Source organism: Mesoplodon mirus, assembly GCF_964341445.2.
Source record: "Mesoplodon mirus genome assembly, chromosome: 13".
In the NCBI taxonomy this organism is placed as follows: domain Eukaryota; kingdom Metazoa; phylum Chordata; class Mammalia; order Artiodactyla; family Ziphiidae; genus Mesoplodon; species Mesoplodon mirus.
This window is the reverse complement of record NC_138989.1, coordinates 81,419,747-81,446,038: the sequence shown is the minus strand read 5'-3', so window position 1 is coordinate 81,446,038 and position 26,292 is coordinate 81,419,747. Positions and strand designations below refer to the sequence as shown.

Sequence of the window (26,292 nt, the reverse complement as noted above, 5' to 3'; positions counted from 1 at the left end):
CAGGCAGAATGTGAAAGTGAGAAATGTCTTCTTTTAAGTGGTCTTAAGAGAAAAATAAGTGAAAGAAATTAATTATTCATTTTTCAAGCAGATTTTAGAGGAAATAGAGAAGGCAGTCTCAAAGTAAGAAACTGTCTCCAGGTAAAGATAACAAAAAGTGTTATGGCCAATTTGCTTTTAAGAACTAAGCAAGACTTAAGACAGGGCTTAATAGAAGTTTGAAGGGTGTGGCTGAGATGAAAGCCCATCCTGGGGCCCACACCCTTCACCAGTGCATATGCAATGGTCAGTGGAAGGCCACTGGCGGGCCTCTTTGTCCCCAGGCCTTAGAGTTCCCACCAGTCAGACCTTCCCCCATGTTAGAGAAAGACACAGGCATGGAAGGGAAGGCTGGGTGAATGATGAAGCCTTTTACAAAGAGATAAGCTGGATGATCAGATGAGAGGAAGCTTTACTTACAAATCAATTAGTAAATTTTCATTTGCACTAATGGGAAAGAAGGAAGACCAGGTATATTATTGACTGAGTTAAATTTTACAAGTAGGATTATATAGGGTCTCTTCTTAAGGTAAATTTCTTTAAAGGTAAATATGGAGCAGTAAACTGTACTATATAAAAAGGTCTCAAATATTCCTCTATGTACAATTTTATACTTTGCTTTTGTTTCATCCAACTGAAAGGAAATCATAGCTTCATTTCCACCTGATTTATATCTAGATACTACTGTACTTGCCAGTGCTGGAGGGCTTTTCTATGATTTTACTGCAAAATGTCTACCCAGATAAAAGTCAAAAGCCCTTAGTTTCTGAGGTGATTGTTGCTTTTCCTTAACTTCAGTCACAGGTGATCTATTAGAGTATTCATATCAATTGGAGTGCAAATCTTAGCTTGCTCCTTCAGTCTCTTTATAATGCAAATCATAGTGTTTGACACCTCTGTCCACTTTTGCCTTGTATGAAGAATTATACCAAATTTATTGTTACCTCTCTGGGGTGAAAACATTTTTCACACAACATGCCACCCTTACCATATAGATGGTGAATATGTGTTTAATGTCTATCAATTACTTAAACCATTACTTTTTCTTAAGTACAGTGATTCTCTTATCAACTACCCAGCAAATTGTATGGTTTACAACTTCTATTTTCTTGCAGGTATTATAACTCTTTCAGTTTGTGAAAAGAATTCTGAACGCTCTTTTGCCTTTCAGAAATTTTACACCTTTAGAACTAGAGTTGGTTTTAAATGATATTTAAATTATCATAACATGTAACATTTATTGGGGGAAAAAACAATAAGAGCCAGAAGCCCATAAATTTAAGTACTGAGTACCTGCAAGTTCCTTTTAATATTCCTAGTTAAATATCTATAACATTATTTTTGTTAAGAAAATATGAGGAAAAAAGGACATCAAGATTTCCCTATCTAAGATCTCGATCTTGAATTTGACATTTTTTGTGAAATAATTACCAGTTTTGTAAGTGCCTGAGTTTAAGTTCCAAGTTTTCATTTGTTTCTTTCTGTTCATACAAAGATCTCTGGAGCTTATGGATCTGATTCAGGAAATCATCAAGCTGAAAGCAAAATAGAAAATGCCTCAGGTAAGATGACTGAAATAAGAAAATCCTTTTAAAAGCAAGTTTTTTGCATGACACATTCTTTTTTGTATATATACATGAATGTGTAGGAATACTTATTTTTAAGAATTAGTTCATATAGTCAATAATAAAATAAACATCTACATGGAGTCTAGAATTTGACAAAATCTTTTCTATCTAGGCACTCCTCCCCCGTTTCTAACCTGGGCTCCCCTACCTTATTATTCTCAAGATTTTGAAAATAGTTTTACGTATTTGCATGTGTGTATTTAAGTATAGCCTATATGTGTGCATATATATATGCTAAGTGTATATAGGTACACTTATATAGACACACACATAATGGTACAAATAGAAATATTCTTTAAAGTGTATTCTTTTAGTTGTTTTTAACTTAAACATAAAAAATGGGTATTATGCTCTATGTAATCTTCTAATACTTTCTTTTTTAATTCAACTAAGACTCATCTGTATTAGTGACTCACTGTAGCCGCTTTGTTCTGGTTTACCAGATTGTACTGCAGGATGGTGCCATGACAGTACACCACACTCCTGTCCATAAGTATTAGACTGTTTGCAGGCTTGAGCTGCTCTGAACACTCTTGTATAGATCTCCTGATGCATTTGTGCAAAGTAGTCTCTGGAGACATACGTAGGAGGAGAATTGCCAAGTTATATTTTTTAATTTTTCAAGATAATGCTAAAAAGTCTCCCAAAAATGATTTACTAACTTACCTCCCAAAGGCAGTTAGATGGGATCCTGTTTGAGCATATCTTTGCCAACACTTGGTGGTGTAAGATATTAAAACTTTTGCCAATCCCTTATCAATAAATTATGGTTCATACCTCTTTATATTTTTATTGGCTCAGTGATTTTCTTCTTTTGTTCCTATTCAGGTCTTCTGCTCATTACTCTATTTGGAACTCTTTCTTTTCTTTTTTATCTGTACATGTTTATGTTATAATCTCGATACTAACCCTTTGTCAGTTATAAGTGTTCCAAGTATCTTCACCAAGTGTTATCAAGTTTATAACTTATTTCTTTTCCATTTTAAGAGCTCTTTGGATGAATAATAGTCATTTTATTAAGCAAAATTTATCAATATTTTTTTAGTTAGGATGTATTTAATAATGCTAAAAAGTACTTCCCTATGCCAAGCTTAGAGAAGTATTAATCTGTATTTTCAACTAAAATTTGTTAAAGTTTTGTATTTGTCATTTAAGTCCTAGATCAAGATGGAGTTAATTTTTGTACATGATGTGAGTTAGATCTCCAATTTTATTTTTTCTATATATAAACACATTTCAATAGGTGTTTAATTAAGTTGCCAAGTTGTTTAGCCTGAGTGGAGGTTCCATGGGGTAGGTTTAGATAGTTTTAGTGTTTTCTCTTCCTCACAACAATATCTAGCAACCATATTCCTCCAATTGAATATTTCAAAATCTTGTGGAAATTACCATGCATATGCAGCTTCAAGACAAAAATCTTGCCTCTCCAAGCAGACTGCTGAGCTATGGCACTATAGTAAAATAAGGTTAATAATTTCCATATTTAATAAAACTGTAAGGATAATCAAATCTTCCTCACCTTGTGCAAAGTCAAATTACTGCTAAATATGAAAATGAATCCCAATTCTCTGATCTCTTGGTCAGTGTTTTTCAAGTTAAATCATTTTAAACATTAGAAAGAATTATATACAGTTGAGTTGGCATTATTATTTTCCAGGAGAAAAGCTATTTCTCTTCATACCCTCACCATTCTATAAACCCTTATCATCAATTATTTGTGCCCATGAAGTAAACATTGTTAAGGTGTATCAAAATTAACTCTCAAATATTTTTATTTCTAGATGTCAAACATTCAGATATTTTTAGTAATACACACTTTTTTTGACATCCACAATTCTTAAGTTTATATATACACCTAACAGAATTACTTTTATATACATAATCCAAGTTTACTTTCTCACCTTCGAAGTTCTCCCTTACCTAACCTGTGCAGGATTTTGTGGACCTCACTTGTCCTAGTTTCTGCTTTATATAGATCAATGTTGAACCAGAAATTTTTTTACAGATATTCTACATGTCTCTAGTTCTAATTTTTCTTCAGTTAATGTAACATGTATTTGTTAATATATTAGGCTTATGTTGGATTTAATCATTATATTTTACATCAAGTTATTCAAATCAAGTGTTGTCTATTTTGCTAGATAAATGTTACAAAAATATTTATTAAAGTACAAACATGTCTGTATATATATTACTTAAAAGTTCTTATAAAATTCTACTAGGCCAGGCATCCAGACTAATTTTGCTTCTTCAGATACAGTCTTGCATCCAATTTCATTATTTGGGGAGGAATCAGGATGCTCAACATTCATGCCTCATTAAAGATTAATTTTCTATCAGGATAAAATTAAAAGAATAATGTAATAGGCTAATAATGATTGACTAATTATTTTGGAATGTCAGATTATTTCACATTTTTATTTTCTTTCAAATAACTACTTGGAAAAACCCCACCTATTTGGTATTACCAAGGGCAGTTCCCAAATCATTTATTTTACGAATGAGAAATGTTATCTTTTTGTACTTTTTCTTTAATTTATAAATTTTCAGCTTTTCTATCACTTGGGATTTTAATATAGGAATACCAATATGGGATATATGGTAACTACTTGGAAAGCTTAATTACAGACAGGTATTATTAGATAGATATTTAAGGAATATTTTGGTACAACTATAAGAACAGCAGAGTTTAAGTAGAATATGATACATAAGTTATTATATTTGAAATTGGAATAACTGGAGTAAATAAATTTTGTACTGCATTTTGGAAATGTATACCAAAAGTTTTAACATTCATATTTTTAAAAATTCATGTATTGAAATGTCTGAAAAATAATATCAGACACATAAAAACTCTTTTGCACAAATATTTTTCATTATGTTCATGAAAAAGTCAAACTGACCTGAATGATTACTGAAAGTTTTATGTTTAATTATAATCCATCACTCTGACAGAACATTCTGCAGACATTAAAATGTTTAATTAGAATTCATAAAGCTATTTTATGATATTTAACTTTGGAAAAAAGGCTCGCTCACAATATTGTGAGTAATGCATGACATTTCTTATGTAAAATAAAAGAAAAAACCAAAATGATGCAAAATACTGGTGGAAGTGTTATATTTTCTAAATTTGTGTTAAGGATGTTGAAAATGCAATGGAAAATGCTCAAGGTATAATTCAGACCTCACCTTGGAGATTTGGCTAACATCCAATTCTGATCTTATCTCCCCACTTGACAAACCCCTCAAGAGCTCCCGGTGCCCAGATGAGCACATAAACCCGCCTCTCATTTTCTCTCTCATATTACCTACCAGGGTAATCCCAGGTTTTATTTTGTTCTCCAGCAGCCCTGAACTTTTTGTATTTTTTAGCCCACAACAGGGTGGGTTCGGTGGCAGTCATGGTGCTCATTTTCTTTCTTTCCCCATGCCACAACAGGGTGGGTTTGGTGGCAGTCATGGTGCTCATTTTCTTTCTTTCCCCATGCCACACCAGCGTGGGTTTAGTGGCAGTCATGGTGCTCATTTTCTTTCTTTCCCCATGCCTTTGCTCACATTCTCTCTTCTCTATGGAATGGACCACGACTCTACTCCTAAAATCCTTTAAAACAGGCTTCTTAAACTTTAACATTCTATGAATCACCTTAGGATCTTGTTAAAATGCCAATAATAATTCAGTGGGTGTCAAGTAGGGTTCATGATTTTTCCATTTCTCAAGTTGCCAGGTGATACTGATGCTGCTGGCCCTTGGAACACACTGAGTAGAGGTCAGTACAATTACCCTGGCCCAAATGATGTAGCTTTTCTTAAATTCTCTGCTATCGAGTTTAGGCCAGGCTGCAGTGGATGCAGCCACAGAGTCATGGAGTCAGAAAGTCCTGGCAGGTGGAGGGGAAGATAGAACAGATTCTGAGGAGGCGAATCTTCAGGCCCTAACTGCAGCAAAGCCTGTGGAGAAGAAGGGCATAGGGAGAGTGACCCTTTACCACACTGGTGGGAAGACACTCCACCAGCTCTAACATTAATTTGGACAAATAGGAAAGGGACCAAGAGAATCTGGATCCTCTCTTAGAGGTCTGTGCTGTTTGGACTGGTGTTGATCCAGTGCCTACAAAAGTGCCTCTCTTTCCTTACAACCTTTAAGAACAAATAGGACTGGAGTAAAGGCAAAGGTCCATCCTTCCCTAAGAGGAGGGCCACATGCACTTGTCAAGGTTGATCTGGAACAAAGTAAGTTTTTATTTTCCAATCCCCAGACAAAATGGTGGAGTAGAAGGACCTGAGCTCACCTCCTCTCACAAAAACACCAAAATCACAACTAACTGCTGAATAACCATTGACAACAAAGGACTGGAACCTGCCAGAAAAGATACTCTACTTCTAAAGTCAGAGAAGAAGCCATAACGAGATGGCAGGAGGCATGCATTCATGATACAAACAAATCCAATACCCGCCAGGTGGGTGACCCACAAACTGGAAAATAATTATATCACACAGATTCTCCCACAGGAGTGAGTTCTGAGCCCCATGTCAGGCTCCCCAGTCTGGGGGTCTAACATCAGAAGGAAGGATAAATTAGGAGGTTGGGATTAACATATGCACACTATTATATATAAAATAGATAATCAACAAGGACCTACTGTATAGCACAAGGGACTCTACTCAGTATTCTGTAATAACCTATATGGGAAAAGAATCTGAAAAAGAATAGATATATGTATAACTGAATCACTTTGCTGTACACCAGAAACAAAACATTTAAGTCAAATATACTCCAATATAAATTTTTTAAAAAGCAAAAAAATATTTTTAAATTTAAGAAACCAAAATCTTTACCAAATAAACTTTTCTTCACTTTTTTTTAATTTTCCTCATTCACAGTTATAAATACTGATATTAAGTAAGGAATGAACTGTTGATGAAGGTCTTGTGACATTTAGTGTATTCTTAGGCATTTAGGTTGTGAAAAGCAAATAAAAGCCTCTTCACATTAAAAACAAATACTCTGCTATCTATGTTGTTTACCTTTACCCTTGATCTTAAACTTATCAAACTAAATTATAATAGTCATCGTCTTTCTCTCTCTCACAGGCTGTGAGGTTCTTGAAAGTGCTGCAGATACACACACACACACACACACACTCTTTAACTTTCCCTGTTCCCACTTGGGCACCAGATCCCATGCTAGTTCACCTACTCAAGGACACACACAGTTTCATCAACACACAGTGCTGGGACTTCCCTGGCGGTGCAGTGGTTAGAATCCACGTGCCAATGCATAGGACTCGGGTTCGAGCCGTGGTCCAGGAAGATCCCACATGCCATGGAGCAACTAAGCCCGTGCGCCACAACTACTGAGCCTGCACTCTAGAGCCTGCGAGCCACAACTCCTGAAGCCTGCATGCCTACAGCACATGCTCCGCAACAAGAGAAGCCACCTCAATGAGAAGCCCACGCACCACAATGAAGAGTAACCCCCACTCACTGCAATTAGAGAAAAGCCCACGCGCAGCAACAAAGACCCAACACAGCCAAAAATAAATAAATTAAAAAAAAAAAAACACGGTGCTCTCATATCTTCCTGTTTCTTTCTCTACTTGATCCTTCCCATCGGGGCATTGTACTGACTGTTCCTTCTGCCTGGAACCTTCTTTCAACAGTTATCTGAATGGTTAACTTTCATTAACATTTTCCATGTATTTATTCAAATCTGAGGCCAGACACCATATTTAACATTGCAACCTGCACCCAAAGCAAGAACACCAGTTTTTTTTTTTCCAGCAGTCATATGATTTATATATAAATTGTCTCCGTCTCTCTCCACTGGAATGCAAATTCCATACAGAAGGGATATTCATTTTATTCATGTATAGATTTCAAGTGCCTAGAATAGTCTGCATGTTTAAGAAAAAGAATAATGTTGGGTAGGCTAAAGCAACAGATGCCCTTCCACTTTTGTTAAATATCTATGCCAAGAAAGACCATAATTTGCAAATTCTATATCCATAGTATCCTAAAACTTTCATATGCCAGATAAATTCAGTTCAATACTTACTGTTGAGCACAGAATAATTGTTTTGTTCCTATTGCTACTCTGGTAAGGCCCTGGCCAGTCTGGCTGAAATCTGGGTAGATTCCCCAAAATTTATGATTCAAGAAAAATGTTTACACCATATATTATAATCTGATCAAACTGGCAGTATAATAAGGTCCAGCTATCGTCTAAGACTTGGTAGTATGGAGACAATGACTTCAGCTCAAAAGGACTTGCAATTCCTGGAAAATATTAATCTCCATCACTGAAAAGAAAGTAAAGTAAAATGACAAAGGAAAGACTAGAAAAGGAAAGCCTGTTAGGTGATGCAGACAATAGCACGTAAACACATTTTTATTTTTATTACATACATCCTTACCTAAATCTACCTGGAAACCATTGATAATCAGTTTTGATACATTTTTCCATTAGCAATTGAGCGGGACCCATGTCACAGAAATTGAAGTGACATGTTTAGCATTGGGTATTCTGGCAACTCTTTCTGGCCAACCTGCTCCAACTGTGGTCTAGGGCATCCACATTGGGGTGTCTTTATAATCTCTGCAGTTTGGAATTTAAGGTAATGAGGAAAGATGGCACAAATTCAGATAAGTGTCCTGTTCACAAATTCCCTAAACCCAACTCATGTAATGTAGAGACTTTGTAAGGAATAAGTGGGCATGACAACTTGCTGACTTTAAATAATTAGTACAGACTAATTTTCCAGATATTTTTAATTGGAACTGAAATACTCTGAACCATTTCATTAAGGATTATACCACAATATTCTCTTCACCTAAAAAAAAATCATTAAAATCAACAGGAACATTTTACTAAAACTTCCTGGTGATCTCTGATGGAAAGTGGTTGCCTTTTGAGAAGTTTGCTAAGTATATAGCATGTGTTACATGATTATACATATATTTCAATGTCAGAATTAACTTCAAGTTATTAAATATAATATCTTATTGCTACCTATATGGAAATTATTGGATGATTTATATTCAGTGATTCCAGCTAATTCTTACTAAGGTATTCAAAATTAAAATGTGATCTCATTTTAACAGAATACTAAATGTTCTGTGGTCTTGTAATCCATGATAATAGGTGTGATTTGCCAGAATTATTTATCAGTTTCCTTACTGGCCTTCTTTTTAAATACATATGTCACTGAATTTCACAGGTCTTTCATGAAACTGGTTACTTAATTTCTTCCAAATACTTTCCACGTAAAGTGAGTAGATTTATTGCCTACCAGACAATTGTTAAAATGTTTAAGAAATGTTAAACAAGTAATAAGCAGGGCATAAATGTAATTGCTGAAATAATTTACTAAACTATAAATTTTCTAATGAGCTAAGGTAACAGTGCAATTATTATAGATATAGGGTTAATGAAACTACTATATCTCAGCTGAATGACAGAATTAAATTATTCAGAGCAAAAGGAATAAGTTGGCTTTTAAGTGAATGGTTCAACTGAGTAATTAAATAAAGAATGACACATGGTTGAGATTTTGGAGATTCCCATTTTAAGGAAACTATATTTTGGGAAAGCTGGAGACAGTTTTCTCTAAGTGGACCTTACAGTGAATGAATGATAAAAATTACATTCCCAATGATGTGAATCAACTATTTCCCCAAAGGTTTTATTTTCATCTTAGGGACCAAAAAAAACCCCACAAAAACCAAAACAAAACCAACGCAGAATAATTTTCCAAGTAGCTGTACTTTAGTGCCAGTGTTTCCTTCTCTGTGGGAACACGTGGTTAAATCTGTGATGAAGCTCGATATTCTTAGCAACAATAAAAGTATGAAAACAGGAACAGAAGAATTACAAGAGAAGAATCAATCTGGAGAACTGACACTTCCTGATTTCAATACTTAACTAAAACTGTAGTAATCAACACAATGCTTTACTGGCAGAAGGATACACATTTATTCCATTGACCTAAATGTCTATTAAGAGTCCAGGGTCAGCTGGATTTTGATATGTGTGTCAAGATACTTCAGTGAGGAAAAGAATTATCTTTTCAACAAATAGTTCCAGGACCATTAGATATCCACAAGCATAATTCTGAATTATGCTCACCTCATTTATAAAAATTAACTCAAAATGAAGCACAGACCTAAATATATCTAAAACTATAAAACTCTAAGAAAACATGGGAGTAAATCTTCATGACATTGAAATAGTCAATGTTTTTTACACAAAACAGCAGAGCACAAGCAACAAAAGAAAAAATAAAGTGGACTTGATTAAAATTCTAAAAGTTTTATGCTTCAAATGAAACTATCAAGAAGTTGAAAAGACAATATATGTAATGAGAGAAAATATTTGCAAATCATGTATTTGAGTAGGGATTTATATCCAGAATATACAAAAAACACAACTCAATATTTTTTTTTAAAATGGACAAAGAATCTGAATAAGTTGTTCCCAAGAAAATATACTAATAGCCGACTAGTACATGAAAACAGGATTAGCATTATTAGTCATTACGGAAATTCAAATCAAAACAACAATAAGGTACCACTTCACCTCCACGAGGTTGGCTGTAATAAAAAAGATGAACTCTGACAAGTGGTGGTGAGAATGCAGAGAAATTGGAACCCTCAGATATTGCTCGTGAGAATGTAAAATGGTACAGTCACTGTGGGGAAGAGTTTGGTGCAAGGCAGAAATAGACACACAAACAAACATTTGAACACCAAGGGGGGAAGGGGGTGTGGGATGAACTGGGAGATTGGGATTGATATATATACACCAATATGTATAAATAGATAACTAATGAGAACCTGCTATATAGCACAGGGAACTCCACTTCATTGTACAATAGAAACTTACACAAGATTGTAAAACAATATCCCAATAAAAAAATCGTTAACATAGAGTTACCATATGATCCAGCAATCCAAGGGAAATAAAAACATACATCTACACAAAGCTTGTAAATGAATGTTCATAACAGCATTATTCATAGTAGACAAGGAGTGTAACAACCCAACTACTCATCAACTGAAAAATGAAGAAAAAATGTGGTATATCCATGCAATGCACTATTATTTGGCCATACAAAGAATGAAGTATTGATCCATGATACAATATGGATGAACCCTGAAGACACTATACTAAGTGAAAGAAGCCAGTCACAAAAGGCCATATATTCTATGATTCTATAGAATATAGAATCTATAGAATAGGAGTTACCTATTCTAAAATAGGTAACTCCACAGAGATAGAAAGTAGGCTGGTGATTGCCAAGGGCTGGGGGTATAGGGAGAATGGGGAATGACTGATAATGGGTTTGTGTTTTCTTTTCTGAGATAATGAAAATATTTTAAACTTAGATTGTAGTAATCGTGGGACAACTCTATTTTAGTAGAAACCAATGAATTGAACACTTTAAAAGTGTATATAAATTAGATCGTAATAAAGACGTTAAAATAAACACAATAAGAGTAAATATGGCATACATTTCAGTTGCTATATTTATATATTAAGCCAAATCAAAATTAATTCTAGGGTATCTACAACAGAATTAAGCCAATTGAATATATCCAAGGATTCCAGAGCTCTTAAGAATGTTATCTTAAATAATAGTATCACTTGAATCTAGAATATTTAATTGCTTTATCTTTATATAATGAACTTTTGAAATATTCAAGTATTGGATGGACTTGATGCCTTAATAAGTCTAACAATTATTGGCATTGCTTTAACATGTATTGACCTAGATAATCTTATGTGACTATTTATTTATATACAAAGCATTCTATTAAACAGTTTATTTCAGCTCAGAGTTATTTTTCTTTTCTTTTCAATAAATTAAACCAGCATCATGGTCAGTAGGAGCTAAGCACCTGACATCCTACAATACTGATGATTCTTAATTTATGTCCTGAGAGACTAATATTGAGTATTTGTTCAGGGTACCATAGCAACTGTAGAATCAAAGCTATGATATTATGTGACAAATTTGTAGTTGAGAGAACACTTCAGGATTCCATTGGATCACCTGGGGCAGCAATATTACAAGTGTTTATGGTGTGGTGGATAAGGGACACTTAATTGGTGTTGTTAATTTTATCCAAATTATAGACAACTATAGGGCATCTATTTCCATAGAGTAGAAAAGTCTCATCAAGATGTGTGAGAAGGGCTTCCCTGGTGGCGCAGTGGTTGAGAGTCCGCCTGCCGATGCAGGAGACACGGGTTCGTGCCCCGATCTGGGAGGATCCCACATGCCGCGGAGCGGCTGGGCCCGTGAGCCATGGCCGCTGAGCCTGCGCATCCGGAGCCTGTGCTCCGCAACGGGAGAGGCCACAACAGTGAGAGGCCCGCATACCGCAAAAAAAAAAAAAAAAAAAAAAGTGTGAGAAAACACTAAGCGCATTTAATTTGTAACTGGTATCTCACAAAAGTTTTGATATTGATCTTTATTAAAACTGACTTCAAGTTGCATTAACCTGACCAGTATGCTAAAGTGCGCAGAGAATAATAATATCTTGTCTAACATCAAAGGAAGACAAAACATTGTCAAATAATATTAATTTTCATGACAATAGCACTTGTATTTGATCAGCACCATAATGTATATATTTCTCACTTTCCTCTTTGAGAATCTGAATAGTAGAGAACACTAATAAAGTACCCAGGGAACAAACAATCCTTCCTTCCCTGTTTTATTTTACTCAGTTAACACACAACAGATGCCTGCCTTCAGAAGGAAGCTTTTTAAGAGCACTGGGCTATGTGCCTCTTTGCCTTTGGATATTGGAGTGAATTCCAGCATCATGAAACTTAATGAAAGAAATGAAATTACCATTTTTGTCCCAAGTTTTAATCTTCTATCACAGGTCTTGAATCACCAGGCTTAATCTCCAACTAATGTTGAACATGGGTATAAAAATACTGTTATTCCTTGTTATTTTAACCAAAAGAAAAGGAAATTGCAGAAACATCAGTTACAGAAATGCAAAGATGAAATGTGATTAGAATTGTAAAACTCTTAAAGGAACGTAAACATTAAGAACAAGCATATTCAGTATAAAACTACTCAATTTTACTTATTATAACAGGATTTGGAAACTTCCTCATGGCTCTGTACTCTAGCAATTCAGCCTGGTATTAAGACAGTGCCTGCCACCCTATAGGCCATCTACACAGGTGACAACCTGCTAGTGAGTCAGAAAAATCTGTTTCTACAGATATGTGGCGAAATCTTTATAAAACATAGAAAATGGAAATCTTATTAAAAGCCACATGACTTGTATCTAAAAAACTACAAAGAAAAACAAGTTAGAAACTAACAGAATATTTAAAAACCAGTAATTAGTCTTAGTTAATTGATTACAACTAAGGCTCAAGCTCTTATTAAAACAAGAATTAGATATCCAAAATTAGAAAGAGATACAATGTTATTTCAAAATAAAATTCATGAAAAGAATAAGTAGAAAAGAAAAAGTCTTCAAAAATATATTTCATAAATAAGCAGACTACAAAAATACAGTAAGATATGTATGTTAAGAGAAGGGGAAACAAGTGATATTTTTTGATTAATAAATCAAAGGACTAGTGCTTAATTTCCCACAGAGGATAGGGAGGACATCATAATCTAACAATCAGTTTTTATTCAGAAGAGAACCTTTAAGTACTTGAAAAGGACTATAATGACAAAAGGGATAATTATAATGATAAAAGGAAGAAATGTTTTCCTCTATCATACACATATCTTTCCAGATTACAATTTTCCAAAATGACAAAAACATATGGAGTGGAAGTTACTTACCCTGCAACTTCTCCATGATATATATGGAATTTAAGAAAAAAAAAATGTCATGAAGAACCTAGGGGTAAGACAGGAATAAAGACACAGACCTACTAGAGAATAGACTTGAGGATATGGGGAGGGGGAAGGGTAAGCTGTGACAAAGCAAGAGAGAGGCATGGACATATATACACTACCAAACGTAAGGTAGATAGCTAGTGGGAAGCAGCCGCATAGCACAGGGAAATCAGCTCGGTGCTTTGTGACCGCCTAGAGGGGTGGGATAGGGAGGGTGGGAGGGAGGGAGACACAAGAGCGAAGAGATATGGGAACATATGTATATGTATAACTGATTCACTTTGTTGTAAAGCAGAAACTAACACACCACTGTAAAACAATTATACTCCAATAAAGATGTAAAAAAAAAACAAAGAAAAGAAAAGAAACTGTTTTCACTTATAGACACCTAACTGCATTTATATGGGTTGCTTTCTGGAGGTGGAAAATTAAGACGGAACAAAATCCTTCTTTAACTGAATAAGATTCAAATAGAAAACTTAAAATTAAAATATTATACTCTTCCTTTAAAGAGAAGATGCAAACTGACTTGGGAATGAACTTCTGCATACATAACCTATAAACATGGTTATCGACCACTTCTTATGGAAGTTTCAAAGAACTACGAGAGATTCCCAAAGTGCAATGTTTCTAAAACTGTTTCTGAAACAGAAATGGACACCTCGTTATTTGTTGAATTATATTTAAGCTTCTGAGTTCCAAACTTCTGCAACTGTCTATTATAGTCTTGGTTATTTTGTAACTGAACCAACAGCCATATCATTCCAGAAATCTCTTCACCAACAAACTTTGATTAATTTCCTCTGAATAATTTTGATGATTGTTATCTAAAATAATCTAGGTTATAGCAGTAGCTCAATTGCTTAATATAAGAAAAAAGTTAATGACACAGTAGGATAAGTATTTTAAAATACAGAAAAATATTTAAGTATTTTGTTTTACATATTTCCTAGTAGAAACTGTTTACGATCAACTTAGCTTAACAGTGATGATAGGGAAAAATCTATTTTAAATAACAGCAAGGAATAAGTAAATGGAAATGTAGTCATGACTTACAAAATTTATACAGTATTAAAATATGAAGAAAATATTTCTTCCCATAAATAATAAGTAGAATAAAGCTGGCACACTTTAATTGCAATGCATCACTGTCATCATAGCCTTAGTAACATTATGAAAGTCAAAGGAGACTTAGTGCTGATGGAATAAAGATGGAAAACAGATATGTAGAGCACATTTCTTAAAACAGAATTCTAATTCTGTACATATGAAAACCAATGAGACAGTAGTGAGCATTCTTTCACTAGAGTAACGTTCAGATTCCAAAATTTCAAAATATTTCCTTGCACCTTTCTTTGAACATAATCACTGCCCACCATCTGAGTCACTAGAACCAACTATAAACAGATTTACCTGCCATTTATTTTGTACTATCAAAACAAAGTCAATATAGTAAAAAGGGTGAAACACATCTTTAAGTTATTATGAAAGCAGTTTTGACCTCACAGACCTCCAGAAAAATTGTCCAGGACCTTCAGAGTTGAGAACTGCTGGTTTAAAGAACGTTTTCCCAATGAAGTACTTTCTAAGTTGGATGAGTTCAAACATGATTGGTTTACTTTGCATTTGGCTAGAATTTTCTAGAAACAGTATTAAAAATATTCTCAAATATCTGACTCAAACCTCCTTGTGTGTAAGTTATATATATAAATGAGGAAGCACATTATCCAACCTGATGGAAAATGGCGGCTTCTCATATTTAGAATATCACACAGCAATACATGCTTTAAAAGTTACCAGCTTGGAATGCTGCTGTCCAATTCATCTAAGAATATCTGTAAATAATGGAGATTTCTTCCACTAATAGTGTGCAAGTTCTAGCACATTTAGTCTCCTGATAAAGAACTATTAGGTAAGCAAATAAATGAAAGCAAACTGGCATGCCCTGAATGCATATAAATTAATGAAGTGGGAAATGTACTGGAAATATTCCTGAATGCTATTGGTCATCCAACAAGGTATTTACTGCCTTTTTTTTCCCTCAACACATCCATTTTGCCCGTCATACCTAGGTCATCAAGTGAATACATCCCATGTAGATAGGCCAATGTAAGACTTTCTACAGCTACTTCGTGAAATAAAGATCATGCAACTCCTTGGAGTTCCAATTTTTCCTCAGTTTGGATAAACATAAACTGATTTAACTATTAATACCTTAAATATTCTACATTAAAATGACAATAGATATTTTATGTAATAGAGACCTCTAGTTTTAAAAATAAACTGTAAACATCAAAGAAATGTTGCATTAACTAAAGACTACAATTCAGAATGTCCTGGGCTATTTGTTTACTTTGTTATTCAGGGAATTTTGTGAAAAATTGCCATCACTATAGGATACCACTATAACTACTGTACTTGCGTAAAAGACAGCCCTACTTCTCCTAAATTTAGGAAGGCAATTATATTTCTCCTTTTGAAGACACTGTATTTAAACTGAGGGTTTTTTCCAAAGAAGACCATATTCTAACAGACAATACGCTATAAAGTATTTAATTGTGTTTACTTAGTAATTAAAAGGAAATGCAATTTGTTCAGTAGTATAGATACTGAAGTTAAATGTTATACCACTAGAAACGTTTAACTGACTACAGACTTAATAGACTTTTAGCATGTAAGATTTTTAGGGATTTTAATAGACTTTATTTTCTAGATCAGTTTTAGATTTACATAAAAATTGAGAGGAAAGTAAAGAGTCCTCCTGTAGTCCCTATGCCTGCCCCACACACATCCCCACCCCAGTTTCCCCTATTATTAACATCGTGCATTAGTGTCAAACAGACAAAAGATAATGTCATCTTGAGCAAGGCTGGCAGTCATGAGGGTGGTGATAAGTGGTCATTTTGTGATATATTAGGAATATAGGACTTAAAGAATGTTAGGATTGATTTAATATGGAATAAGTGAGAAAGAGAGGAGTTAAAAATGATTAATTGTTTTGCCTGAGTAATGGAACAGCTAGAGAAGTGGGTTTAAAGATATAAAGTTGAGAGTTGTCAGCATATAGATGGCATCTAAAACCATGAGGTTTGAAGATATATATCACATTTGGAGTGAGTGTCAGTAGGCACAGAATAAATGAAAGAATAAGACACTGACACATATAGAACTGAAGACGTGAAGAGAAACCAAGATTGAGATCAAGAAGGACAGAAGAAGGTGAAAGCCAAAAAAACCCACTGATTTTTCTAGACGCCTAGTGAGTACGTTACTTTAAGGATGGGACTGATTGTGTCAAATTATTATATTTTGAGAAAGATGAAGCCCAAGAATGGAGCACTGGCTTTCAAAGTATGGAGCACATTTGGAGAGCTTGAGAACTTTTCCATTGGTAAAAAGGCAGCAGTCAGAAGTATCACTGCTGTGATTAGAAACAGAATGAAGGTTGTGAAGATAAGAAGTTTATATATTTCTTTCAGCCTTTTTTATTTTTTACTGTAAAGGGAGTTTAATAATAGCAAAAATGGAATGTGTACTTAAAGGAAGTCAGTTCATTTACAATACTTTATATATAAAATATTTAAATACACATGTATGTGTATATACACATGAATATATATATACTTGTGTATGTTTTATATATATAGGCTGACAACAGATAGGAACTGAGAAATTTCATCCATACTATCAGATATGTAAGCAGAATATATTGGTTCTAACTGATATAGCTAATTTGGTAGATGTGATGGTGAGAGTGTGTAAATATTCTGTATTCCACATTCCTGTTTGTTTTTGTTTCTCAGTAAATTCAGAAGAAAGATTATCATCTGAGAGTATGGAGGAGTGAGGAGGGATTAGAAAAGAGATAGGAAGTGAAACAGTCATTTAGAAAAGTTAATGCTGGAATGCTAAGATGCTACTTGAGACTAGTGATCATGAATATAAACCAAGACCTGTTACCATAGCACTAGGTTCTTTAGTGCCACATGCACAGCTGATGAAGCAGAAGGTTGCATTTAATGATGAAGCAGAGCTTGAGTTTTACAAGTTAATGTCTACAAAGCATATGGGGGCAAGGAAATTCATGTATATGCAGCAAAAGGATTATAATGTAGAGACATCACATTTATGGACAAGGAGTGAAATCAGAAATGGAAGTGGATAAGTGACAGTGAAAAAGCAGTATCATCAATAGATCATATGCCCAGGGGGTTGAAATTTTGTAGTACTTGGTACTGAAGAAAGTAAACCGGAAAGATAAGAGTACATTTGGAGAGTTTGAGACCCTGAAGGAAGTCTAGTAATTGGTGAAGATAATATCTGCAGTGTGACCTTGGGAGTAGGTTGGTAAAGTCGAGTGAAGGACAAGATAATTGGAAAAGAAGAATTTGAGAAACTGAGAGTGCAAAGTGCTGAAAGTTTTCATTTGGGATATTCTACTCAGTAATAGAGTCCAAAAGAATAGAGGAGTGACATTGCCAAGATGGTGACAGAGGTTGTTTTTGACTTCACTCTCCATCACAGGAAGAACAACTAACAACTACTCATGGACAAGGCATCACTGGGAGAATCCTAGAACACAGGAAGGAGGCTGAGGAAGTCGCCTGCACCCCAGAGACCAAGGTAGACTGAGGGGGAAGCTGAGAGGAACAGCTACACACCGACGGCATTGCCCCTCCCCCAGGCTGGGGCAGCACCAAGATCCTGTCACCTGGGACCCTGATTGAATCACTACAGTCTTCTCCTTCAGAACAAGAGTTCTTCCTTAGAACTACATCCGAATGAGTGCAAGTGCATTTTATGATGGATGCTGATGATTGTACAATACACCACCTTTAAGGACAACCCCTGGATTCTTCAGAATCATGCCTAGAACACCCATTTTGGATTTCTCTGATGTAGACTCTCTACCAAAAGGGTTTCAATCTAGAGTTGACATCCTGGCTCTGGTTTCCCTCTATCCCAGCCTCTAGATCAAGTTCTGGATCTCAACTCTCTTACTCTGCTCTACCCTTCTACTGTTAATAGAGTCCTGTCCCATTGTATTCTGAAATATGATTATCACCTCTGGAACATACAATTCAGTCATTCAATGCACTAATTTAACTCTCAAAAAGTGATTGCTTCCAATCAAATGTGCAATTACCGAGAAGTGACAGAACTATACTTTTTGCTGTCTTAAACTAATCAGGTAAATTATTGAAACAAACAACAACAACAACACAAAAAAGCCCACCAGAATCTGGTGGGTTTTTTTAATCTATAACTTTAACCAAAAATAAAATATTTTCTGCTAGTTAAAGCAATAATACGTGAAGATATAGTAAGAACATGTCATATCTTTAAGAGATGACTGTATTTATTCATCTCCAATCAAAATAACACTCATTTTTCCTCCATGAAAGGAAAATCAGAACTGTTTGTTGAATATTTCTTCATAATTTGTGCCAACATAAATTTTAGCCTTGCATTTATACTCACTGAGTGTGAAATGCATCAAATTACAAATTTAAATATGTCTAATTGTGTGCAGTTTATATTTTATCATCTGATTTTCCAACTACAGCAGAACCACACAAATGAATAGTTATAGATCTTGCATATATATCTTTTTAAACTTCAAAAGTTCTTAATTTATTATACCATGAAGGGAAAATGACTCATAAGAATTTCATAGCCTTAGAGTACTGAGTGTTTAAATACAAGAAGTCATAACTCTTAATAATTCCAGTTGAGCAACTCTAAAAAAAATTTAAGTTTTCATATTAGTTAGGTAACTGAAATGTCTTGTAATAATAAATGATCTACCTGACAAATCTTTAAAAAAGACAGAAGTTCAAATATCATGATTATTATTTTAGAAAGTTAAAAAGCATGTAAATCTAAAAGTATAATTCCACTCTTGACATTCTTTTTTACAACACAGTACCCTAAAGGTGTCACTATTTCTCATCATATATTCCATATAAGAAAATTTTGAGAAAGATTTTTATTTCCTTTGACACAATAAAATGTCCCTTGTTTTATTGTTATCTTACTGGAACATTATTTGAAATGCTTTACCATTAAGCTCAATTATGATTTTTTTTCATGAAAAGAATATTCCGATTAGAGCAGAAAAAATAATTGTCCCTGAATGTTCTCTTTGAAATGACCCACCAGAAACTTAAAACACTAATCTTTTATCAAAATGTTTTATAATCCAATATGGAAGCCAAGATCCTAAATAAAACTTTTTCTTTAAATGTTCATTTGCAGAGAACAGCAGTTGGATCCATGTAAGTATTGTCATCACTATGCAAAGAAGACGATAGTGTATAAAACCAGAAGATATATTTTTAACATATATTTCCATGCCTGAGTTGGTATCTTATCTCTTCCTCTCCCATGTGTGACCACGGTCATGTCATTTACTGACCCAAACCTCAAGTTCCTGTAATTGCTGTAATTACAGTATCTAATTTCAGGGTTATAGGAAGACTTATATGAGAATATTTATGTTAATAAATTACTACAATAACTGATGTTTAGAAGTTTATAATAAAGACTAAATATTATAACGTAATATGTTAAATACTGAAACATTCAATTAAACACTGTTACATAAGATTAAATTAAACCCTGAATATTTGATCTGAGACCTCGGTAGATTAATTATTCATAATTTTTCACACTTTAAGATAAGTTGTTTCTTTTCTTTCCTCAAAGGTTTCATTAAATCAACTACACACATTTCAGTGGTTGAATTTATGTAATCCCACACATTATTGTTCATTTTACAGATGAGGAAAGGGTATTCCAGAGAGGCTAAATGATTAGCCCAGGATCACACCACTCGTAAATGCATACATCAGAGTTCATTTCCAATTCTGACTCCAATCCTTTATTTTGCCCACTATACTATACATTCTGTCAAATACTCAGAAACTAGATTGAATTTATACTTTTCACTTGCCTTTTCTAACACTGCTCAATCATAGTCACACATCAGAAAGGTATTACTTTTTATAAAATCACCTGCATCTGTTCTTTCACTTAGCATGACTTTTAAGATCCCTCGCATTGTGATGGGATTGTGTAATCTGCTGTAGAGCAGGTACCCCATGGTGCCTATTCACAGATGTGATCCGTCCACTCTCCCCATGACCAAAGGCCCAGATGCTCCATCTCTCAGCCCCCAGGAGCAATCCTGCAACCTATAACCTGCACCTATCCCCTCGTGGATCTGTGTGAATCTCGCTGGCAGATGGACCAGGAACAGGGTTAACAAATTAAAACACATACATACAGCACAAAGGATATTAATATACAAAAACACAGTTGAACAAAAGGATACACAAAAATCTCATTAAAATGGTTGCCCATGGAGAGAGAGGGGGATGGGAGTGGGATGGCAGTTTAAAAGGGAATAAATAAATAAAGAGAATAGATTTGCCTGAAGAATGAATGGTGCTGAGAAGTGCGATTAACTCAACTCTCAGCACCAAAGAGAAAAGTGCAATTAACTCAGCTCTCAGCACCAAGAGAAAAAGAGATTATTCTTTGCTGTTGTTCATTGGCATTTTTTTCTAATGAGGTTTATATCACTTCCATTTTTCAGAGCATAAATATGAGTAGAAACAATAGAGCTGGATGAGGAAAGGGAATAAAGTATCAGATACTGTTAAAAAGAAGAAGAAGAGAAAAAATATATATATATATAAAGGTTAGGGATGGTGGCCCAAAAGTGTTGCCTAGAGTTAAAAGGAGAGGAAAAAACCAACAAATGACCATGCTCTAAACCCTACCATATAACCTGTGCTTAAAACATCTTGATTTTACTGAGCTCCTATCTCAGGCTACACTTTCTACCCACACACAATTCATAAACGTTTTAGCTTAGAATATAGCACACATGAAGGGTTTGGTTTATCACGTTCTGAAGGGGGGCAGAATTTCCCCTCTTTTCCCTTCTAGTTCTTTGGGTTGGGAATTAAAATAATATAAAGTAGTTAACAGGAGAAAAAGCAATTTATTACAGGCACAGTGAGAATCCACTAAGTATGAAGAATTCCAAAGATGGCAAGGCAAGGTGAGGCATATATTTTTCTGGACTAAGCAGAAGGAGGTAGGGGTCTAAGGCTTCAGGGGGAAGTAAGGCAATTGACAGGAAGAAAAAGAGTTAATATTTGGTAAACAAATGTTTGCTGGGCCATACAAAGACAATGGGGCACAGAGAGGACCTTGTTCAAAGGGACTTGGCTAGGTTCCTCCCCATCGACCACACCCCACACTCTACTATAGTTATCTATGGTGCTGGGAGGCCTGGCCCAGAGAGAAGCTATCTTAAATTCTTTTAGGCAGCAAATTCTTTTAGACAGTAAGTGGAGTTCAAAGGTTCTTCCTGAGTCTTATGGGCCTTGATTGTTTTCAGCTCAAAATAATCCACATGCCAGAGTGGCCTGTTCTGAACTCCATCAGAGACAATTTAGGTGGTTGGTAAAGTGAAGGAAGAGCAAGATCCTGAAGAATGATTGCAGGAAGTGGTACCCTTCAAATTATCCACAGAAAGTGGAGCAAAATTATTAGAAGGATTTAAATGAGCTGTATACAGGGACAAGGATGCAAGACCTCTGTTCATGTTGTAGTGTTATGATGTCTTGATTTTAGGGGCACCTGAGACCACTCTACTGATGCTGGCCAAGTTAGAGGCACAGACTGTGCTGGTCCTTGCCCATATATTCCAGTTGGGGTGTCAGACAACAAATAATTAAACACATAATTACAAATAGCCCTTAAACACTGGAAGGAAAAGGAACATGGCCACCTGTTTCCACTGCATCCTGTAAAAACCACCATCTTGACATTTATTCTGCTATATTTAACTTCAGACATTTATGTTGGACTATCCCCAGCCACACTGTAAACCTCTTCTTGGGAAGAACTCACTCAAGTATATTCTAACATCTAACACAGAGGTTAGGAAGTAATTAATATTAAATGAACTGGGTTGGTTTTTACAGTTCAGTTCAGATCCTGGGTCTGTGGTTACCGCTTGTGTCCCCATGTGAACCTGAAGCCGGCCTCTTTATTATTATTTTTTAATCTTAACCTGAAACACTTACCAGATCTTTTCCATAGATAAATGTGAATTTCAGTCTATCACTACTCTCACAATCTTAAAATTAGCAGGGTGTAAATTAATGAGATTACACCAAAATATGTTTTGGGCTGGGAAAGAATTCCTGTGTCCTTCCAAATAAAGGCTTGCTTAAAAATCAGCTGTTAATTTAGATAATTAACGTTCTGTAGGTTTAAACAGTGTCTCTCACATTCATCATTGCTGATGATATCAGACTTCTGAAAAGATTCACCTTTTTGACACCAGAAGCATTAAAATGTGAGGCCAGAATTAGCTAAGCAGTAATAAGGTGATAATTGCTAAGTGTGAAGCCACACAGACAATGCATTTAGCAAAACACTAGCACTTTGTGAATTTACAGTGCTCAATAGTACCTATTCTTTCCATCTGTTTAAGTGATTTTTTATCTTTTGAATTTCTCTCAAAACTAGAAGACATATCAATTTGTTTTGCACATTACAATGCTACAGGTAGCCTACAATGGACTAAGAGCCTCATTTCTGTAGCAAGCCATTTCATTTATGCTCTACTAGTAAAATCTGTTACAGTAAACACATGTGTTCAGTGGGAACCAAAGTTATGAATTTGAGTCTCAATGGTAGCAGTCTTTTCTCATTAGACCAGTGGTTCTGATATTTCACTAGACATTAGAATCATTTGAGAAGCTTTTAAAAAATACTCATGCACAGGCTCCACCCATAAAAATTGACTCGGCTACTGGAGATGAGGCTTGAGTTTTAGTATTTTTACAACTCAATCAAAAGATGCTCAGAAGACCTAAATAGACATTTCTCCAAAGACATAGAGATGGCCAAAAGGCACATGGAAAGATGCTCAACATCACTAATTATTAGAGAAATGCTAATCAAAACTACAATGAGATATCACCTCACACCAGTCAGAATGGCCATCATCAAAGTCTATAAACAATAAGTGCTGGAGAGGGTGTGGAGAAAAGGGAACCCTCCTACACAGTTGGTGGGAATGTAAATTGGTACAACCACTATGGAGAACAGTATGGATGTTCCTTAAAAAACTAAGAATAGAGCTACCATATGATCCATCAATCCCACTCCTGGGCATATATCCAGAGAAAAACCATTGTTCAAAATGATACATGCACCCCAATGTTTACTGCAGTGTTATTTACAATAGCCAAGACATGGAAGACCTAAATGTCCATTGACAGATGAATGGATAAAGAAGATGTGGTATATTTATACACTGGAATATTACTCAGCCATTAAAAAGAATGAAATAATGCCATTTGCAGCAACATGTATGGACCTAGAAATTATCATACTAAGTGAAGTAAGTCAGACCGACAAAGACAAATATATGCAGAATCTAAAAAAAAAAAAAGATGCAAATGAACTTATTTACAAAACAGAAACAGATTCACAGCCTCAGAAATCAAACTTTTGGTTACCAAAGGGGAAAGGTCGGGGGGAGGGATAAATTGGGGGTTTGGGATTGACATATACACACCACTGTATTTAAAATAGATAACCAATAAGGACCTACTGTTTAGCATAGGGAACTCTATGCAATATTCTGTAATAACCTAAATGGGAAAAGAATTTGAAAAAGAATAGATACATGTATATGTATAACTGAATCACTTTGCTGTACACCGGAAACTAACACAACATTGTTATTCAACTATACTCCAATATAAAATAAAAATTTTTTTAAATATCTAAAAAACTAAATAAATACTCCAAAGGGTATTTATTGCACAGACAGGTTAGAAAATCATATTAGACTTTAACCTTTACACTGGGAATATATTTTATCTATAGCTGTATTTGACTTACAATTGTGCTGAGCACTTATATCAAATTTCAGTTTTATGAAAAAAATCCATGAATTTCTGAAAGCAGGAATGTCATCTAAAAGTTAGGTGATTCTTTTTCCCTCACCATAGGACTTTTATTTGTCAATTACTATAGGGTAACTCTCACTCTGTGCTGCTTGGTTTGTGAACTGTAGGCATCTAGGGGCTAAGAACTACTTGAGCCCTGATTTACATCTCTTTTAACACAAAATAGTCACTAAGTATTTTTAAAGTCCTCTTACTAATAGAATCTATTACTAAAATATAAATCGAGAAAATAAGAGTAAATATTGAGCTACACTAAGGGAAAAGAATTTAACAAAAAGAAGAAACTGAAATTGAGAGTAAATCCAAATAACAACTCAGCAAACTGAGTGATTAAACTCTTAGCTTTATAAACAAATCATTTGAGATTTAACTTACTTTTGCATCAGTTAAGATGCAGTTAAGATTTTGCATAACAGCCAACGTTTCCACAATTTGACCTATCACTGAGGAGCAAAGAAAATCAGTAATTCGAATATATCAAGAGTCATATTATATTTATATCCTTTAAGCCCAATAATTCCACTTAGAAAACTTTTTTTTCCAATGGGGAAAAAAGGTCTATACAGTTGAATTTGAACAGCTTAGAAGTTAATCATCCTATAACTTAGAGTTGGCCCTACATGTGTGTGGATTCAACCAACCACGGACTGGGTAGAAAGTAGTATTTACTATAAAAAAATCTTCGTATTAAGTGGACCCACAGAGTTCAAACCCATGTTGTTAAAGGGTCAACTGTACATGAAAGTAGTCATGGTAGAGTTATGTTGAGAAAAAAAATCCAAACAACCTTCAGTAAAGGAGGCTTGGTTGATTAAGTAAATTTATATCCAAGGAAATAAATATTATCCCACCCCTTGAAATACCAAGTATGAAAACTACATAGCAGCAAGAAAACTCATTATGGTAACTGATAAAGCAGAGTATATTATTTCAAATGATGACTGCAATTCTGCATAAAATTGCCTAGGCATTAGAAGTTAATACACACTGAAGTAATATGATACTATGGTGTTATGATAGTTGATTTTTTAAAATTTTTCCTTCTTTATATGATATGATATTGTTTTACAAAATTTAAAATATTCCTTGGCAAGCCTTATCTCATTCAGTCCTTCAGTCTCCTTGATACTAGAACAGTGTAGAGCACCCATGTGTCTTAGTAATTGTTTATATTATACTCCTTGCTTCTTAGGTACTATCTGTTCTGTCTCTACCAACTTCGGTTATTGCATCATTATATTATTCATTAGACTGTTTTTCCCACCATATTTATTAAAGTGGTAAGTTATTTTGGTATTTTAATGTGGATATATATGTAATTAGTTCTGCAATTCAATAATGAAATCTCAATTAAATTTTGCCATCACATAATGGCTTCAATGAAATGATGAGAAAAGAATGTTTGACTTCTAACAAATACACATCAAATTAGAAATTTTTTTTTGGTAAGTTTATTTAAAGAAAAGCAACTCATCCCAAAAGAATTTTTTCATTTGCTCATTTCTTTAATCAGACCCTGGGTTTTCTCTTATGGGCCCCCAAGTGTCTATTTCTCTTTTCAGTATAAAGGATTAATATCTCATTTTTATTTATTTAAAATTTGTTGACTTGTGGGAGTTGGGAACTTTGTATTTGACAGTTCCAATTAAACATTAATTTCAACTAATTGCAACTTGAAGAATTTGTTACTATGAAATTAAAAAGCTCAGCAGTGAAACTGACAGAATTTCCTTT

At 34.5% G+C, this 26,292-nt stretch overlaps 1 protein-coding gene across 1 annotated transcript in view; it reads right to left on the bottom strand.

The window, feature by feature from the left end:
• Window positions 1–1,290: 1,290 nt before the first annotated feature.
• Window positions 1,291–26,292, bottom strand: part of CCDC102B (coiled-coil domain containing 102B) — a gene marked incomplete at its 5' end in the record, with an annotated part of 210,101 nt that continues 185,099 nt past the window's right edge. Inside the window, 1 exon segment of the mRNA XM_082641452.1 lies at window positions 1,291–1,574. Within this exon segment, the coding sequence (XP_082497578.1) occupies window positions 1,467–1,574 (108 nt within the window). The 3' untranslated portion in view covers window positions 1,291–1,466.